Source organism: Phocoena phocoena, chromosome 18 (genome assembly GCF_963924675.1).
Source record: "Phocoena phocoena chromosome 18, mPhoPho1.1, whole genome shotgun sequence".
NCBI classification, from domain to species: domain Eukaryota; kingdom Metazoa; phylum Chordata; class Mammalia; order Artiodactyla; family Phocoenidae; genus Phocoena; species Phocoena phocoena.
The window spans coordinates 25347103-25368297 of NC_089236.1; the positions used below are offsets into that span (position 1 = coordinate 25347103).

The 21195-nt window shown below is 36.4% G+C and overlaps 1 protein-coding gene across 2 annotated transcripts in view; it reads left to right on the forward strand.

The window, feature by feature from the left end:
* The first annotated feature begins 3099 nt into the window (after positions 1-3099).
* The window catches only part of ELF1 (E74 like ETS transcription factor 1), a 52405-nt gene continuing 34309 nt past the window's right edge, over positions 3100-21195 (forward strand). For both annotated transcript variants that reach the window (XM_065896196.1, XM_065896197.1), the window contains exon 1: positions 3100-3171. In XM_065896196.1, the coding sequence (XP_065752268.1) occupies positions 3100-3171 (72 nt within the window). The remainder of the gene's footprint in view (positions 3172-21195) is intronic.

The window sequence follows — 21195 nt, forward strand, 5'->3', positions numbered from 1 at the left end:
GGACAGAGTCCTGATTGAGGAGATGAAGATTCTAGTTATAATTCTGTTAATGCTTTCAGATTGTGAGACCCTGGACACAGAACTCAGTTTACTCATGAAAAATTGAATCATTGATCTAGGTGTCCAGTCTCATCTCTTGCTGAAAAAATTTTAATACACTGAGGCTGTGTTACTTAAGTACCTCTAATATGTAAGGGTGGTACCTCTGGATCAGGAATTAGAAAAATTCTTCCCAAGAACTACCTTGGTGCCGTAGGCTGTATAACTACTCAGAGAAGAGGAAGAGCAGTGGGATAGAGTGAAAGAAGACAGAGGGTCAGAGGCCTAATGAAGCCAATAAAATAATGCAGGAGCTTTCCTTTACTTACACATTTTTAGTTTATGAACTTCTATATAGAAATGAACAGAGTAAAGGTATCTCTTCCTATCGTAACAAAGGCTTAGTGATCATGGGCTGTCATTTCAGTTTCGGTTGATTACTGTTGGTTCCTAGTGTGTACTGTAAGATATAGGTATGTTGATTGCTTGTCCTTATTTTTGAGACTAAAAAAAAACATTTATTAAAGAACAGTAGCACTGTGGAAGTGCTAGTAAGAAAAGGTTTATGACTGCAATGGAAAAGAAAGTGAAACTTCACACAGATGTGTTCACACTGGCCATTGGGACAGTGTCACCTTTGTATTTATGAATAAATGGATTTTGGAATAGTCTTTTGGAATCTAACCTTTTACAGAGAAACTTTTCTATCAGGAAACATCCCTTGATTCTGGTTATACTTTCTTACTGTGGTTCTTTAAGTTTAGAATAATGATTTCCGTCTTATCAAAAGTATTACAGTAATTCTTTCAAAGAACATACATAGAGCGTAAATATCTATGATAGATTTTCAAAACAATATCTGTCATTAATATTGTCCTTTTTATTATTAGTATTATTATCATTAATATAATCCTTTTTATTTTTATTACCAAACCGCAGAGGTTTGGTAGGTACAGAAGAAACTTTAGACAATGGTTATTTATCCAGAGAAGTTTTGCTCTAATTATTTTGGTGCCTGGTACATAGCTTTGCAAATAATAGATACTGAAACACGTACTCAGTTGAATTAGGGGGACATAATTTTCAAGTGTGAGAAGTGTATAGTTAGTGCTAATTTGGTGGTAGGGGCAATAAGTACTGTATTTTTGAAGGCCCATGTAGGTCAAGGCATAGAGGTTGGGAGGCTCTGTGAAAGAAATGGAACTTGAGCATTGAAAGATAGAGAAGATGGGAATGGGTACTGAGAAGTGGGAGGGGAATTCCAGGAATGGGGAACAGTAGAAGTTGAAAATGGAGGTAAGAATGAATGTAGTTTGTGTGGAGGACCTAAGAAGGAAAGCCTAGTACAGAAGAATTAGGTGAGAGTTTAAAGGAAAATATTGTATGTATGTTTTATGTTTCTATGTCTGTCTGATGAATTTTGGTCAAAGTACTTTCCCCCGCACCAGACATGGTGCAGTACTCAAAAACTAACTAAATAGTAGTGCTAAAAATACTTTCCCAGTGTTGGAGTTGAAGTCTTTATTAAAAGAGATGAAGTGGGTGTGGGAAACTGCTGGGTTAGAATTTAGTGAGTAGAAATATTGAATTGAATTGAATTCTTAACTTTTTTTTTTGATTTCCTGTTAGGGAAACCACAGGCATCCATGATGACCCCCTAGAGTCTGCAACATATACGAAATTGGCTTTACTGAAATTAGGAAAATGAGTATGTGATTCAGCTAACACATACTGGCTGGATTTAAGTTTTCAGGGAAACTGATTCACGAGATCAGCTTCATTCCTGAACTTGTCTCTTTAAAATTAAAATTGTAAATGCTGTTTCAAAGAACTAGATGTTATTTAATGTGCTTATTTTTATGTCTTTGTCTTTTCATGTCGTATTTATGGCCATAACCATGTGAAGCAATATTTAATAAAATTGTGATAAACTTTTAATTTCCCTTTACTTTTGTTAGTAGTGGTAACTTTAAAAAAAAATACTGTTAAATATGCAAACATCTTTGGCAGGCACTCTTTAAAGCTTTTCTCCCTCTCCTGCGAAATTGTTTTCACTCTTAAGTTGCGTTTCTGTTTTTCTATTGTAAAGTGCACTTCTTTGCATGTTCTAATTTGCCATGACGTGGTCAAGTGCTGTTTCCTTCCTGTTGCTTGCAAGCCTGTGTTAGAGATAAGGATACATTTCAGTGCATTAAAAAAGAAGCCACCGAAGACAGGCTTAAGCATGGTAAAGCAGTCTACTTATCAGAAACCTTTTTAAAGAACAGAAAGAGTGAGCTTTATTTGTGCTTATTTTTAAAAGCTCTTAAAATAGCACTATTAAACTTTAAATGTATTAGACAGATTTTAAATCCTTATATATATTAGGCCTAACAAGGATACTGTCTGAATGTTTCTATTAAGGCAAAAATATATGTTATGAAATTACTCATGGAGTAGGAATTCCTATGTGTGTGGTTTGCTAGGTTAGTAGGAAGAAGGAAATTGTTTATATATGCTTTATTACAATTACAAAAACCTAGTTATGGCTGGGTAGATTTTTTTTTTTTTTTAATAAATAGTACTTTGTAGTTTATTGGGGGTTCGGGTGAGGGGAGAATGGCTTCAATTTTCAGTAATGAGAGGTGATCTTATCTTAGCAGGAATGAAATCTTAAAAGAAAATATATGTCTAGTTTTTTTTTAAAGAAACAACAACCCTGTATTCTCACTAGTCATGTTGGTTTTGTTTAAAAACATTAACAAAAAAATGCTTTGGAAACATTGCTGTCTGTATTAACTGTTATATTCAAAATAGTATGATTGCTTTCTCATAACTAACTTATGTTTTTCAGGTCAAGAAGTTCTAGAGAAGAAAAATTTCAGAAAAATTGCCTCAATTTAAGTAAAATCCCAGTGAACCAAGAAAATTTGAAGCACCTTCCTTAAAGAAAACCTGGTATACAGTAACTTCACAGACTTAGCTTGGGTTATTTACACAAATTGGTCACTGGACTCTGCTGCCTGGTACTTGAACCTGTTTGGAATTTTTCTCATGTGGATCTAAGGGGAATGCTTTATTATGGCTGCTGTTGTCCAACAGAACGACCTAGTATTTGAATTTGCTAGTAACGTCATGGAGGATGAACAACAGGTATGAATGAGACTTAGAGAAAATTGGATTTTTATAAATTTATTATTTTACTTTTTCTATTTGTCTCAAAATTATTTCCTTTAAAAGACAGTAGGAGAAACTTTATTAATGTAAAAATTTAGATATTAAAAATGTGGAGGTAATGTGATTTTATATGTTAAGTACTAGTTAATTCATTAAGAAAGAATCTTATCCTTAGCTTTGATGTGGTAACAAGGATATAATACTTTTGGGGTTAGCTTGTTTTTCTGTAAAATGAGACTTAACAGGAAATACCTTAAGTAATTATTTCAGAGTACTTTGAAAAGTTCTAGATGACATACTGACAAGACATGTAAATTTTTCTTAGGACTGGTGATTGTAATAGTTGCTTGCAATTACACAGTTTTAATATATGTGGTTAATTAAGATTTATAATCCTGGACTGTTCCTTCAAGGGGATGGAAAGATGTTAGCAGTCTCATTATCAGACATCATTTCAGTCCAAAGCATGTGACTCTGAGGAAGTTACTTAACTTCTCTAGATCCTGATTTCATCATCTGCTGAATGAAGGGATTGAACTGAAGAATTTCTAAATTGGCTTTCTTTTATTGAATTTATACAAGATGTGTAAATTACTATTTCTAGAGTGTAAGAAAGATCCAAGAGATAATGAGAAAAGGACTGAGTTAATTCTGGTCTCCTCCCTCCCCACTAGAGGTTCTTGGGACTTGATAATTTACTTCATTTTGAACAGGTTATTTGGGAATGTAAGACGTGATGTGAGAGAAATCATGTGTTAGAAAGATTCATTGTACTGGGAAAAATATTTTGAGGGCTAGTAGACTTAAAATAATGTCTAATAAAGTTGATTTAAATATTGAAATAAGCCTAATCCTAAATATCTAACTTTAATAGGCCAATTATAATGTATCATGCTTTTATTCTAGGTGATTCTTACTTTTGGCAGGGTATTGTAATTTCTTAGTTCTTTGTATTGTACTGTTGAGTGAAGAGACAGAATAAAACATTTATAAATAAACCTACAAACGGTGAGAATTTCGATTAAGGTGCTGTAAAATCAAGGTGAGCTTTGGCTAGGGAGGAAAAAAGTGTGAGGGAGCAGATTGCATCCCAATTAAAAATGGTTTATGGATTTAATCTAGGGACAATAGAAAAGACATTTTAGAAGGAGAAAGTGTTTTGAATTTGTTTTAAAACAGTATGTTTCTGTATACGTTAAGGTTTGAAAACTGTGTGTTTACTGTGCAGCCCTCGAAGGTGAAAGATGTGGTGAGGTTTGTTCTTGGGATGTGGCCACAGGGGACAGAGCTCTAAGCTGCTCACTGGTATATGCTTCCAGTGCACTGGCTTTGACACTCTTTAACCATAAGAAATACGTTTTACATCATGGTGCAGCATTCATACGTGTATCTATATAGGCTTAGAATAAGTTTTCCAAGACAGTACCTACCCTTACCATCTGTGATGTACTTAGTTTAACTTGGAGAGGTTATTAATGACTTTGGATAGGGAGATGCATTAACATCACAATGCATGTATATATATTTTATTTATTTATTTATCTATTTATAAAAAGTTATTTATCGTTTATCTAACAAAATGAATATGTATTAGTTTTTTCAGATATTATTATAAGGACTTAACAAATGTGAAACATGGGGCAAATACTATCATCCCTAATTTACAATGAGGAAATTGAGAGAATAGATAGGTTGAGTGACTTACCCGAAGTCATACATACAGTTGGTAAATATTGGAGCTACAGCTTGAACCCAAGCAGTTTGACTCTCACTAATGATGTTGAATACTCTTGCCATGATGTACGCTGATTGTACTATATTATAATCAGTTGGCCAGGTTTAGGGTTTTTCCAACTGTGGCCATGAGCACAGCAAACTTAACTTGATGCTTGCAGGGGTAGATCCAGTAGTGTCAGATTTATTAGCATCTTATCTATTAAGTAGATGTAGCTCTACTTTGTTGTTTCCTTAAATTTGTTTTTGGTATAAAAGTCATAGCATGCCAATTATAAAACAAGTCATCTAATAGAAAAAGAAATTAAATAGTGAGAGTCTCTTTTCACTTACTGTCCCTAATCCTGTTCTCCCCAGAAGATACCAGTATTGACTATTTGATGTGTAATTTTTTGGACAAAGGCCTAAACAAAAGAACAATATACATACATACCAACCTATATACACAGGTTGTTTTTAAGATACAAATGAAAGAATGTAATATCTTTTTTGTGACTTATTTTCAGTTAATGTATTATAAATATTTGTGTGTTTGTATGCCGGCTCTGCATCATTTATTTTTCCACATGGTGGATGGATTATAATTTATTTTACCAGTATTTGATCATGGGCAATTGGCTATTCCCACTAGTTTGCTAATATATTATAAATGAATATCCTTGTTTGGGAGGCAATAGACCTATAATGGTTAAGAGCTCAGATATTGGAGTCAGAGCACCTGGATTTGAATCTTTGCTCCACTACTTATTATCTCTGTGACCTTGGGCAAGTTACTTAACCTCCCTGTGTCTTAGTTTCCTTACCTGCAAAACAGGGATCATAATAACAGACTTGATATTGTAGTTAGGGTTGTGACAATTAAATGTGTTGATGTATATAAAGTTCTTAGAACTGTGCCTGGCACATAGTAATATTTACTGAGCACTGTCATTTTATTACTTCACGCGCACGCGCATGAAGTGTGCAGTGTATCTTCGTACACTTGTGTGACTATTTCTGTAGTAAATTTTTAAAAGTAGAATTACTGAGTTTACTAAAAGTATATTCAAAAAACTGTATCAGTTTCTACTACCACTAACAGTATATTTCTCAAACCATCACTAACAGAAATCCTTTTTTTGTTCAGTCTTTTGGGTGAAAAAAATTACATTAAAAAAAATTACATTTTACCATTTAATTTGCATTTTCTTGACTACTAGTATTGAGGTTGTGGGATTGTTCCATTAGCTTTATTTATTGTTGATTTGAATTTTCTTTGAATTAATAATATCCTTTTACCTGGTAGGAGTTCTTTATATATTATGAATTTACATCAGTGTCATTGTCTTCTAATTCACTGTACAGTTAATGGTTAACTCTCTTTTTATGACATGTGATGCAGATATTTTGTCCCAATCTGGTACTGTCTTTTAACAATATGATATCTTGTGCCCTATAGAAATTTTAAATATTTATGTCATAAAATTTACCAGTTTTTTTGGTGATTTTCGTTTAGGAAAGCTTTTCTTACCCCTAAAACTATTAAATATTCTCTTATATTTTCTTCTAGTATATTTTATAGGTTTAACTCCTTAGTCCATATGAAATCTACTTTTTTAAAAAAATTTATTTTATTTATTCTTGGTTGTGTTGGGTCTTTGTTGCTGTGTGTGGGCTTTCTCTAGTTGCGGCGAGCGGGGGCTCCTCTTGGCTGCGGTGCGTGGGCTTCTCACTGTGGTGGCTTTTCTTGTTGCAGAGCACAGGCTCTAGGCTAGTGGGCTTCAGTAGTTGTGGCTCACGGGCTCTAGAGCGCGGGCTCTAGAGCGCAGGCTCAGTAGTTGTAGAGTATGGGCTTAGTTGCTCCGCGGCATGTAGGATCTTCCCGGACCAGGGCTCGAACCTGTGTCCCCTGCATTGGCAGGTGGATTCTTAACCACTGCACCACCAGGGAAGCCCTGAAATCTACTTTTGTAGGATGTGAGGTATAGGGATCTGATGACTCTCCTCTTCCACAAATGGGGATATTGGCCCTTCACCATTTATTGAGTGTTTTATGATTTCCACACGTAGACTGCTGCCTCTGTTGTATACTAAATAACCATATGTATAGACTTTAGTTTTGAACTTGCCCTAGTGTGTTTTATTCCATTTACCTGTTTTGTATTGTGCCAATCTCACATTGCTTTCATTAGTATCACTTCATAGATTTGATACCTGATAAAGGTATTCTTCCCCCCTCCAAAATTGGGATAGAGTTTTGAATGAATTTTAGAACTGACTTGTTAAGTTACATAACTCTGTTGGGATTTTGACTTTTCAAAGTTAAGAAGTATTTGTATCTTTAAAATAATTTGTTCTGTTTTATGATCCTATATTGGTTTAATTGGTTGGTCTTTATAAAATCACTGTTTGAAGGTATCAGATTAGAATGTATTTCCTGTTTTTAGTTATGGTCTGTGGTTATTAATGTAGTCTTGTAAAGAAACTGACACCATTAATGTGTGGTTTCCACCATTTTGATCATTTTCCCTTATATCAGTTAATACTCTTTTCAGAATTGCTTGGAAGAACTTTAGGCAGGAATGAGGAGAGGGGTGTTAGAAAAGAAATATCAATATTGTTATGTCTGACAAGCCATTTAGAAGTCTGTTCTTGCTATCCATTCCAAACTGGGCCTATTTGTAGGTGAGAGCGAGGTACTTCTGTGGGAGAGCAACACTGTCGGTATTGAATTACAGTATACTTTTATTTGAAAGTGCCTTGGTTTGACCTTATTGAACAGGTATGTTTGCCTGGTGAATGTATGAGATAAAAAGAAAGCTGAAGGTTGTGGACCTAAGTATCTAAAGAGGAGGAAACTTGACTATATGCTCAAATATTCCAGAAGTTAATTGAGTGAAAAATAGCTGTTACTTTAATGCTTTTTATAATTTTGATATATCATTACACTATATGTTTTTTCAGTTGTTGGTTCTAAAAGTAGAACTTAGCAAATCATAGTTATTTGTGCTTAACGGACTTAGCTCACTAGGGAGAACCTTGGTGACATGCTAGGGAAAGTAAAAAAAATATTTTTATAGAATCCCGTCCCAATGTAAGAAGGTGGTCTTATGACTTTCGTCCTTAGGGTGTAAATTGGCTCACTCTGCTGATTCCTAGAAGCTAAAGTGTAAACTGCTGTCTTTTCACCAAGCTGCCCGTTAATTCTCATTCAGTGTTTGGCAATCACTACCCAGTGTAACAGAGGTCAGCACAGAGTGCTGTGGATACAGAGAAAGGAGCCTTTGACGGCACTGCAACTTTGGGAAAGCTTCACCATGGAAATTACATTTGAACTGGACCTTGAAGGAAGATCCAGTTTATCTGACAGATGAAGAAGAGGAAGTGTTTCAGAACAGTGGACTGTACCGGAAGTTTTGATGTATTTCTCTTGACTGTATAATCAAACTAAACACCTTAACTTACGGTTAGAAGCTTTTCATAGTGTGACTGTTTCATGCTCTTTTCTTTCTTGTACTACATTAGTTTTGCCAGCCTACTGTATGATTTTCCCAAATGCTTTTCTGCTTCCCCACTGTTTGATCTTCCACATTCATACCTGTTACCTGTTTAAGTTCTAATCATCTTTCAAGATTTTAGGACAAAACCTACTTATTCCAGGAACTTATCCTAAAATCATCCCTTCAGGAATTAACAACTTTATCCTGTTATTCCTACATGACTTAATGTCATTATCATACATTTGCCCGTTAAATTTTTGTATATACATTATTAATTTTCCAGATAAATGCTAAACTACTTGAAGAAAGGGTTTCCTCCCTCCCTTAATATTCCCCATGCCTTTAACATAATTTATCATATATTTATTGGTTGAATCCTTGTAAAGTTTCTTCTTCCTTCTCGTAATCTTGTTGGTAAAATGGTGTGGGATCTATATCTGTTCAGTTATGGCCCTTATTACATCAGAAGCCCTTTTGGTTTGTTTGTTTTGCTTTTGTTTTGTTAACATCTTTATTGGAGTATAATTGCTTTACAAAGGGGTGTTAGTTTCTGCTTTATAACAAAGTGAAACAGCTATACATATATCCCCATATCTCTTCCCTCTTGCGTCTCCCTCCCTCCCACCCTCCCTATCCCACCCCTCCAGGTGGTCACAAAGCACTGAGCTGATCTCCTGTGCTATGCGGCTGCTTCTCACTAGCTATCGATTTTACATTTGGTAGTGTGTATATGTACATGCCACTCTCTCACTTTGTCCCAGTTTCCCCTTCCCCCTCCCCATGTCCTCAAGTCCATTCTCTAGTAGGTCTGCGTCTTTATTCCTGTCTTGCCCCCAGGTTCTTCATGACCACTTTTTTTCCCCCCCCATATAGGTCCATCCACCTCACTACAAATAACTCAGTTTGTTCCTTTTTATGGCTGAGTAGTATTCCATTGTATATATGTGCCACATCTTCTTTATCCATTCATCTGTCGACAGACACTTAGGTTGCTTCCATGTCCTGGCTGTTGTAAATAGAGCTGCAGTGAACCTTGTGGTACATGACTCTTCTTGAATTATGGTTTTCTCAGGGTATATGCCCAGTAGTGGGATTGCTGGGTCATATGGTAGTTCTATTTTTAGTTTTTTAAGGAACCTCCATACTGTTCTCCATAGTGGCTGTATCAATTTACATTCCCACCAACAGTGTAAGAGGGTTCCCTTTTCTCCACACCCTCTCCAGCATTTATTGTTTGTAGAGTTTTTGATGATGCCCATTCTGACTGGTGTGAGGTGATACCACATTGTAGTTTTGATTTGCATTTCTCTAACGATTAATGACGTTGAGCATTCTTTCATGTGTTTGTTGGCAATCTGTATATCTTCTTTGGTGAAATGTCTATTTAGGTCTTCTGCCCAGTTTTGGATTGAGTTGTTTGGTTTTTTTGATATTGAGCTGCATGAGCTGCTTGTAAATTTTGGAGATTAATCCTTTGTCAGTTGCTTCATTTGCCAGTATTTTCTCCCATTTCATCAGAAGGCTTTTGAATGAGAGGTGATATCCTGCCCCACAACTCTCTTGACTACAGTACTTTTTTTTTCTGGGACCTGTGTGTCCACATTCTCACTTAGTGCATGGGCAGTATGGCATGTCACCGCAATTCCAAAACCAGAAACAAATATTCATCGAGTTTTTTTCTTGAAAATGTATTTAGAACTATTGTGTTAAATGTGTTTAGTGAAAACTACCTCAAATAACTTAAGATTTGTTATTGAAATAATCAGTAAGTAAATATTCATTTAGAGTTTTCATGTTTCTTGGGAGACTCGTTCAAGTTGTAGTGAGGGAGTTTTTGACATGGTTGTACCTTGAGAACGAGGTTGTATTTTGTAGACTGAGAAAAATATAGATCACATCAACCTGCCATTTTTTAGCTGAAATGGTAAAATTCTGTTAGGCTAGGGAGTTAGTGTACCTTAGAGTAGAAGGAATGTGTTGACAGTATTCTGTGTGTAACAGCACCAGTGTTGTGGAGACAGGAAGTTGGAATGATGCTACTAACCTGTGCGTGGACATGGTAGAACCTCTTATTTACATACAGTTCCAGATTATATTGACCAGTCTATCTGTTCCTGTTGTCCTCATTCTTAATCTTGCCAGGTCAGATTTATCAGACCCATTAAAAGTTTGACCATCTGTGAAACTAACATACAGAGATTGCTTGTTTCTTTTCTGTACATTTGGAAAAGCCTTCATCAAAGGAGTTATGCTATAGAGCCCCCATTACAAGCCTTATTATCTTTGGGAAAAGTCTGACTTGGCATAAGGTCTAAGGCCCTCTTCAGGTTATATGAAGGGCCAACCCTGCCTGTGGCCTAGAGTTTGGCCTGGCTTATCTCCCTGCCGACTACCGGCAGCAAGGAAGCTGATGGTTGTTAAGAAAGAAGAGTTGGTGAGGGGAGCAGGAACTTACTATCACTCTCTTTTGCAGAGTCTTCCTCTAAGTGTCCCCCAGCCATCACACAGAGGCTCCATGACAACGTCTTAAAAATGAATATGGATGAGATCATTGCATAGGGTAGGACATGGACTGGTCTGGCTCCAGAAACATTCAGTGCTGAATTTTAGTAACTGATGTTTACTTAGCATTTTGTTCTGCGTACTTTGTGCTTTACAGGGATTGTCCTAGTTGATTCTTACAACAACCTGATGAAATAGGTATTCTAATTCTCAATTTACAGAAGAGTAAAGTGAGGTTCTGAGAAGGGGAGCAACTTGCCTGTAAATGCTAAAGCTGGGAATTGCATCCAGCTTGTGCCTTAAACAACTATATTTGGATAATTCCAGCCACTAATGCGTGTAAGTGGTAAAAAAGTAGTTTTAAATGTGGAAGAATTATTATACTTGCATTTGTTATGTTAGCAAAAAGAAAATGTTATTCACTGTAGTTAATTTGTTAGTATAGTTACAGGTTGACAGTCTTCATGCCTGATAAACCTGTGTATTTCTTTTTTTAAAAGAACAGTTTGTTTTGTTTTGTTTTTGCTTCTTATTTTTTATTTGTTTTGGCCGCACCGCACTCGGAATCTTAGTTCCCCGACCAGGGATTGAACCTGGACTCCCAGCAGTGAAAACACCAAGTCCTAACCGCTGGACCGCCAGGGAATTTCCTAAATAACAGTTTTATTGAGATATAATTTATATGCCATATAATTCACCTATTTAAAATGTGTAATTCATTACACATCTAGTATATAAATGGCATCCATCACCATAATCAGCTTTCAAACATCTTAATTATCCCCAAAAGAAACCTCTACTCATTAGCGGTCATGCCCTATTCTTTCCCCCACTCCTAGCCATTAGCAACCACTAATCTACTTTTTGCCTCTATGGATTTGACTATTCTGGACATTTCTTATAAATGGCATACAATATGTTATCTCCTATGACTGACTTCTTTCACTTAGTAGAGGGTTTTCAGGGTTGTAGCACGAACAAGTACCTCCTTTTTGTTATTGAATAATGTTCCATTGTATGGATAATACCACATTGTATTTATCCACTCTGTATACCTTTCAGGAGAAGCTATTTTTTCAGTGAGGTTTGTGTTGGTCAGTTTTTTTTGAGGATAGACTTAGCAGTCTCTGTTCTCCCAGATAGTACTCCATCTCCTAGAGCACCCTTGCTAAGTAAGGAAATTAGTACCTCTTTGATGTATCTCAGTTTAGCTATGTAATCTTGACATTTTTTTGCCCCCATTCTGTTTCACTTAACACATAACACGTAAAGGATAAGCCACTATATATACAGGTGGTGTTACTATGTTACTGGCCTTTCCTGTTTTAAAAGCCATGGTCACCTTCAGTACTATTTAGAGAATACTGATGAAGATAATGTCCTTTGATTTAGTGAAATAAAAAGAAAACTGATAAATTAAAAGAAAAAAAAACTGTTAATGGTTTGTTAAAGTGTGAATTTAACAAAGTGATACCCTTAATAATGTTCATGAATCTAATATGCCTAATATGAAATAAGCTAGAATACAGGCAGGATATTTTTTTTTAACACGGTTATAACCAAAATTCTCAATATTAGGCAATTCTTTTCTTGGAAAGAAGAATTGTAATGACTTGGTGATACGTTTGTGAGCTTATCTGTTTCATCTGTTCCCACCTCTTGTCAATTAAGAGTCTTTGTGATGTAGCATCAAGTGTATCAGCTTGGGGATGAGGCTCCACAGCTTACTAGCTGTATGATTTCAGACAAGATTTTAAATTTCACTGAACTTTGATTTCCTCCACCAAAAGTGAAAGTTACTTCCCAAGGTTATGAGCAGTCAATGTTTATGTAAAACATTTAGCAAGAGCATAGGGCAAAGAAGTAGTCAATAAATGTGGCAGTTGCTGTATTAGTGACCTGAGGTAAATCAAGAAAAGGCATTAAGGTTTGTAGTGTTGCACTGTGTACTCTGCATCACTCAGTTGTTTTGGATAAGTGAGGTAATGAAGGCAATTTTTATGACTTGGATACCAGATAGACAAATACATTCACCCTTTTTTTTTTTGTCTTAAAGTTTTCCTATTTTTTCTTTGATACTTGAGAATGACTGACTTGTTTCTAGAATAAGCCAATAAACTTTTCATTCAGGATTTTAAAAATCTGGGAGATTCATTCTGTAGGGGAGCACTCTCCTTTAACATCTTAGCATGTTAAGTTTATTTTGATGTAGTTTGATCTGGAGTTCAATTTTTTGCAGTGACTCTAATTTCTGTCATTGTCTGTGATCATCTAGTGTGACTTTTGATTCTGGAAAAGGCTTTGTTGTAGCTAAACTGCCTATGTTCACGGATGCCCTGGCTCATTTTATTCTACGAGTTGTGCATATATAAGATTCTTGTCAAAGTTCATCTTTTAGAAGTAGGAATTACCTCTTTAATTATGATTTTACTTAAATTCTTTGAGTTATACAGAATCCGCATGTTTAAAACATTTATCAGTCTGGTACTGACTGTTGTGATGTTGCCTAGTTAGTTTGCAAGTAAACATTTAAACCTGGTTAAAATTTACTACACCTCCTAAAATTTATCTTTTTTTTTTAACCTTGTAATTGATTCTGTTCATACTTAGCTAGACAGACAGACAGACAGACAGACACACACACACACACACACACCCAGTATATTAAGCTTTTAAAGTGGGCACTCTAGTAAAAAAAACTAAGATTGTTTTCAGTGATTATTTTACTTTTTTGAGATGCATGGCCAAGTTGTAATTTATCCTGACTGAAAAAAGAAAACTCTGGGCAAAGACTAAAGAAGGCCAATTGTCATGAAAGACCTAAAATGAGATTAGACTTAGCTAAATCAACTCCACAGGGGTTTACAGTGGAATTTCAGACATTATCTTGGGGAAGTCTGGAGAAAAGACCATTTTACTTAGACCTTTCTGTTTTTCATGGTGCTGTGCAAGAGAAAAGGTTTCTTCAGAAACACTCATCTCTACTGGAGTCAACAGAAATAAAACAAAATTTTTCAGCTGTAGCTTTAACAGTGTACATTAAGAAAAAAAAAAAATATATATATATATATTTTTTAAACCCACACTTTAGCTGAGATGAAACTTTTATTATGACTATAATTTATCTGTAGGATCCTGTACTTGTGGACTCTGGAGTCAGATTGCCTGGGTTCAGATTTCAGCTCTGCCTCTGGCTGACCAGTGGCAACAAAACAACAGCACAGTGTTGTGGGTTAACTGGCATAAGCCATGAGAAGTGCTTAACATGGTAACTGCTTTCATCATCACCACCACCACCATCGCCACCACATTAAGAATATCGTTTTATTTTTACTTTATTCTATTTTATTGTTTAGTGAGGAGCTCTCAAAAATAGAGACTGGAGGATACAACATTGTAATGAGTTCCTTTTTAATCAGATTAAGGAAGGACTTTGACTATGTTAATTACCAGGAATTTGAATCATTTTTCCCTTATACCAAGCCCCTGGCTGTAACATAATATTTATCTACATCATGGTATAAAAGGTACGTAACCCATGAAAGCCTAGGATATTGGAGAACTGAGGGGACTGATAGAAGCATGTATTAAAATTTTGTGCCTTGATGCTGCTTTGGATGTTTACCTGTGTGCCAAGAAAACATTACCTGCTGTATTGTTGAGTAAAGTGTAAAAATAACACTGCCTAACATTTTGTAGAGCCGTTTATAGTTTACAGAGTCTTCTCCACGTACTCTTTGATTCTCACAAATCAACCTGCAATACAGTGTTCTTTCTGTTTCCTGTAGTAGACTACTATCTTGAATTTATTACTGGATGACTAGAAGCACTATATTAGAATCCTGTAATAGATTCCTAGGGCAGGGTTACAAAGGTACGCAGAGTATTGTTCAAAATAACCTAGCTTATTTACTAAAGGTATCTAGATTCCTATTCTTTTTTAAAAAAAAAAAAATTATTTATTTATTTTTGGCTGCGTTGGGTCTTTGTTTCTGCGCGGGGGCTTTCTCTAGTTTGCGGCGAGAGGGGGCTACTCTTTGTTGCGGTGTACGGGCTTCTCATTGTGGTGGCTTCTCTTGTGGAGCATGAGCTCTAGGGGTGCGGGCTTCAGCAGTTGTGGTGCACGGGCTTAGTTGCTCCACGGCATGTGGGATCTTCCCGGACCAGGGCTCGAACCCATGTTCCCTGCATTGGCAGGCAGGTTCTTAACCGCTGCGCCACCAGGGAAGTCCCGTCCTACTTTAATAACATTCTTTTAGAATATCAGTTAGTAGATGGTTTGTCTTATTATTTGTTTATTTCCTCATTAATTTTTTTGACAGAACTTGATTTGTTTATATTTCTATTAAGAGATGATGCAGAACTGTGTAGGGATTTTATATACTGCTTTAGCTAGTGCATTGAAGTATTTTTAAGTTTTCGGAATGTTAGTAACCAATGTTTGGTGTTTCGTTTAAAATGAAAATGTACTAGTAACAACAACAACAAAACCTGGGGAAATTGCCAGGGAACAATCTCCATAAGCATAAAACTGGTAGGCCCAAAGCCTTCCATGGGTGAGTTATCTTAAACTTCAGTGAATCATTTAAACAGTTTCAGTTCAGAGAGAGAAGTTCCCTAATTCATTTTTACAGAGCCAATATAACACTGATGCCAAAAATTGGCACAGTATATGCATACACACATGAACAATAGGCTAATTTCAAGACGGATATTTTGTTTAACTATATGAGGTAATATTTATTGTCTCTTAGCTTTACCAAGTCCTGTAGGTGATGTGCATTCTCTCGATCCTCACAATAAACCCTGGTACAGTATGGCAACTGTTTTCCCCATTTCATGAATAAGGGAAGTCTTTGTAAAGAGGAATCTCGAGAGGTTTGAATGAAGGAATGAGTATTGCCCAGAAACACAACTGTAAAGTGGCAGAGCCTGCATTGGAGTTGAGTCTTTGACTTGAGAAAGTCCAAAATCTTAACCATTATGCTAGGAGAGATATAAGAGATAAAAGGAACTTTGAATGAAAGAGAGAATCTGGAAGAATATTAAGTAAATAGCCTTTTATAGGGATTAAAATTGTGATAAATACAATAGGATTTTTATTTTCTCCCTAATACATTTACATATTAAAAAAAATTTTAATTAGATTCATGTACTACACTTTCAGTCAGGAAAACTGTTTATAAGTTAGACCCGTGTGTTGTTGGGTAATGTGCACTGCAGCTCCTTAAGACTTTTCTGCCTGATTGCTAAAACTGCTTTTCATTTTCTTTTAAAATAAGACTAGAAGGGATAAGCTCCTATAAAGAGAACTTGAGTCAGTCAACAAAAGTATTCTCATTTGCAGATAATGAAGCTGTTTTAATGACAGATTTTCAAAGTATGCAAGGAATCTGGCTGTGAAGAATCCTTCACAAGAACTTAGTGCTGAGCCCCAGAGACCAGCTATACAATACTGGCTTGTTTTATGTAATACATTAATTCCTGAAATCATTTAAAATGCACTTTGGAAATTGGTAACAGTGGTAGCTATTGGGGATGGCGAACTATATAGAAAGGGGGACAGTAATGTTTTACACTCTTGGAATATAAATATGTTCATATATAAATCTATTCCCCAAAATAATTTTTAAAAAATGTTCCACGGGAACTTGTATGAAGGATTTTAATTTTGACTCATTTCGTTCACCAGTCACCCTAATTTTGTGCGTGTATATCCACATAGATGTGCTGTGTCTAGAGATTTTCTTTAATATTATTATGGTTCGTAGGAGGGGATGAAGGAAGACCATCCTAGTGTTTGATCTGGTCCCAGTCTCCTCCCCCTAACTGCTCTGCTTTCACTTCTGCCTGAGAATAGTGCTCAGAGCTGAGAGAACTAGAGTACAGTGAATTGAAGGTATTTTCAGGTTCTTTTTCTCCCATCATATGGACCTCTGCTTTTTAAGCTTTTTATTGAAGTATAGCATAAACACAAAGATGCACAAATCATAAGTGTACAGTTTGATAAATTTTCACAAAGTGAACACACATATGTATCCAGCTTTTGCTTTTAGTGGAAGCTAAATGGTTGTTGCTGGGAGTAGATGGTTTATGTTTCATGCAGCAGTTTTCTAAAAGGACTCTTTCTTACTAAAAACAAAACAAAAGGGACTTCCCTTGCGGTCCAGTGGTTAAGACTCTGTGCTTCCAACGCGGAGGGCGTGGGTTCGATCCCTGGTCAGGGAAGTAAGATCCCACATGCCAAGTGGTGAAGCCAAATTAAAAAACAACACAAAACAAAAAAACATGCCTGTCAATGTACGATTGTAGTAAGCCAAGTCCTGCCCCCCCAGCTTTATTACATATAACATTGTTTAAGGTGTATACAATGTGATGATTTGATTTGTGTGTTTGTATATATGTATATATAGTAAGTCAAGTTTTAAGAGTGTTTATTTTTATCTAAGTCAAATATTGAAGGATTTTGATCATCAAAAAATTCATTGAATGCTTGCTATATGCCATGCAGTATAAGTGATGTATTTACATGTTATTGAATTTTTACAACAACTCTAGAAGATACTATTATTCGTATTTTAGATGGACACAAAAACTAAATCCTAGAGAGACTGAATCATTTGCCTGAGTTCAAGCACCCAGGGCATGGTGTGCAGTCTGGCCTTAAATAGGGTCGTTCTGACTCTAGGGCCTGAGTAGTTACTGTTATATCCTGTTTTCGCTATGTGTATTTCTGGTGCATTTGCTGCATGGTAAATATTGTCAGATTGTGTCCTGATAGAGTAAGGGGTGGGGTTTTTGTTTTTTACATCAAAGGTGGAGGAAGTCATTTCAAAGCAGTGTCTTCATAGGATGAGGCTTCGGGACAGCATTCTGATCGGAAGAGAGGGCACAAGATAAGTTTTTCCAAGTGCGCTGTGCTTAGTTAGTTTGCATGTTTTTGGAATGGGAGATACTGAAGGTATCTCCCATATCCCACTCCTGGTATCGCCTTGACCCGAGGCAGAGAGATGGTATAAACTACTGGAAAGGTGCTTATTTAGCATCTTATCTTTAAAGAGGATTATCTCCATTGGGGAATTTTTCTTTTCTTTTTCCTTTTAGCCGCACCTGCTGCAGGGCATGCGGGATTTTAGTTCCCCAACCAGGAGACCAGGAATCGAACCAGCCCCCTGCAGTGGAAGCACCGAGTCTTAACCACTGGACCACCAGGGAAGTCCCTCCATTGGGGAAATTTTTAAAGACTGTTTTTAACCAGCTTTTTGTTTAGGAAAACATTTGATAGATACATTCATTTCAAGCAGTTTCATAGGCGATCGGCAGGACGTTTCACAACAGCGCGGACCAGATTGAGCTCTGCTATTGGAGAAGCTTGGCAAACAAGTTATTTGAAAGTTCTTTTGCTTTTTTATATCCGAAAACTTGTTGAATAAACTTACTTAATAGAGTTGGAATAATGATCCATAGTTTCTTAAGTATCTGCCTAGGGCTTTGGATCATGGTATACTGAGGAAACAAGCAAGCCTACTCAGGGTAGTAACATATTGTACTGCTTACAGATTGGTCACTTTCCTCCTCTTTTAACTTGATGGTGTTTCCACATATATCATCAGCCACAAATGGCAACTACATCGTGGACAATGTTGAAATTTGGGGAATTGTTTCTCTTCCCTGCTAACACTTGGTTTGATTTTTATTACTGCTGCTAAAAAAGATTGTTAATTTTGCTTTCATCACATGTCATAAATTTACCTGAAATTAATAAAAAGGGAAACCGGTATACGTATTTTTCTGTCCAGACCTGTTAACACCTTCACTAAAGTTACAAAACAGTCAAAAGTCAGTTTTTCACTACAGTTTAATTTGCTGTGGAAGTAGAGGCTTTAATAACTCTGATCTTTAACAGATTTTAATTCTAAGAAGCGTTCCCTCTCTCTTCTCACCCATCATTTGTGATTTATTTTAGTTCTATTCCAAAAGCAAATGGGAAAATAATCTGCAAGTGCCAAATAGCAGAAGATCTCGTAACATAATAATACAACTGTTTGTCTCTTTGGATTACTAGTATCTCAGACATTGGCATAAACAATCAGAGTTGACTCAATTTAGGGAATGCAGTTTAGAATCTTGTAATTCTTTAGAGCAGTGGTTCTGACCCCTACATACTCATTGGAATCACCTGGGAAGCTTCAATAACATGCTCTGGTTACATCCTTAGATATTCTGATTTGTTTGATCCCATATAGGTCAGGGACTGATATTTTTAGATGTTTCCCAGTATATAGTCAGGGTTGATAACCACTGGTAGTTTACTGAGGTTCCCTGGTTCAAATAAAAGGTACTGAAGAGGCAATGCTTATTTAATCTAATTATTTAAATGAGGAGAGGGTTTAGAGCTGATTTAGAAGATTTGGAGAAAAAAAATTTTTTTGAGTAGCCAGCCAAATGAAATGTAATATTTTTGTTCGGGCATCAATGAAGTGTTGACTCCCTCATTTCTTAAAAGGAGGTGACAGATCTTATTGCTAACTATTAGAAATGTGGCCATTTTATGACTAGCTCTGACCTTCCTGAAACTCTCTTTTTAAATAAATCTTGGGAAGGAGTCTGGTCAAAATGATGTAGAAAAACTAGGTGGATAAAGTTTGATGGTCTTCAGCAAAGAAACTTGAAGAATAATGTCTAACCTTAATTTGTGAATAGTAACAAGAATATATATATATCTATCTTTACTGCCATAAGCTGCCATAGGGTAAAGGGAGCTGGTTGTCATATGAGAGATTTAAGCTAAATAAAATGGAGTCCTGTTATGGGCTGAATTGCCCTCCACCCCCAAAATACATATGTTGCAGTCCTAACCTCTGATATCTCAGAGTGTGACCTTGTTTGGAAATAGGGTCATTGTGGATGTAATTAGTTAACATGAGGTTATACTGGAATAGGGTAGGCCGCTAATCCAGTATGGTTAGTGTCTTTATAAGAAGAGAAAACTTGGACACACACATATACAGGGAGAACACCATGTGAACATGATGAGGGTCATTTACAAGCCAAGGAGAGAGGTCTGGAGCAGATCCTTCCCTCAAAGCCCTCAGAAGGAACCAACCCTGCTGACACCTTGATTTCAGTCTCTAGACAGACAGTCTCTAGACAGACACCTTGATTTCAGTCTCTAGACAATCAGACACCTTGATTTCAGACACCTTGATTTCAGTCTCTAGAATTGACAGACAATACGTGTCTGTTGTTTTAGCCACCTAGCCTATGGTGCTTTGTTACAGCAGCTCTAGGAAACTAATACAAGTCCTAATATTTTATTTATTAAAAATTTTTAAATCTAGGAAAATTCAAAATTTGGAATTTGGCAATTTTTTCATTTAAGAGGCTAGGGTCCATTTCTTTATATGGAATGTTAGAATGTGTGGTTATGAAGTTTTTAGGTTCCTGAAGATTCAGTTACTAGTCAGTCGGTTTAGTCAATCAGTTTATAAGGCAGGAGTTTACCATGAGCCCAGATCGGCAGCTGGAGTTTCTGGAGTGTGTGTTTTCCTTCTGTTTATGGTAATAGAGGGAGAGATTCTTTCCAGTCACCTGAGAGGGGTTTCCTAGATCTATTTTGTATATACAGATTCAGGCTTGTTACCTAAGATTCAGAGTTGGTCTGTTTATTGTACGTGAATTAATAGCACCCTGGAGAAATTAGAGATGAACAACTTTGAATATATATCTCAGTGGACTAGAAAAGAGTGGCCTGTGTTTTTCATGAGAGGAGCAAGTATCTAGAAGGAAAAGACAGTATGGCTAAATTGGGAGTGATCCTGGGAAGTCCCTGGGGACCAAGAGGGACTGGCTGTGCCTTCAGGATAGTTTATAATAGATTTGGATCGGAGAAGCCCTGAAAAAAGATAATATTGAAAGTCATACTGCAAACAGCTCCTTGCCTATTCTGTTTTTCTAAGCAGAGCTAAGTAAATATGCCAAAAAAACAAAAACAAAAACCAATCCCAAAACAAAATGGCACCATGTTTAAGGCTGGTTATAGTAGGGAATAGGTAAAGAACATGGACTCTGGAGTCAATTTAACAGTCTTCCGGGGACTTCCCTGGTGGTGCAGTGGTTAGGACTCCGAGCTCCCAATGCAGGGGGCCTCAGTTCGATCCCTGGTCCAGGAACTAGATCCCACACGCATGCTGTAACTAAGAGTTCACATGCCACAACTAAGGAGCCAGCAAGCTGCAACTGAGGAGCCCACATGCCACAACTAAGGAGCCCGCCTGCTGCAACT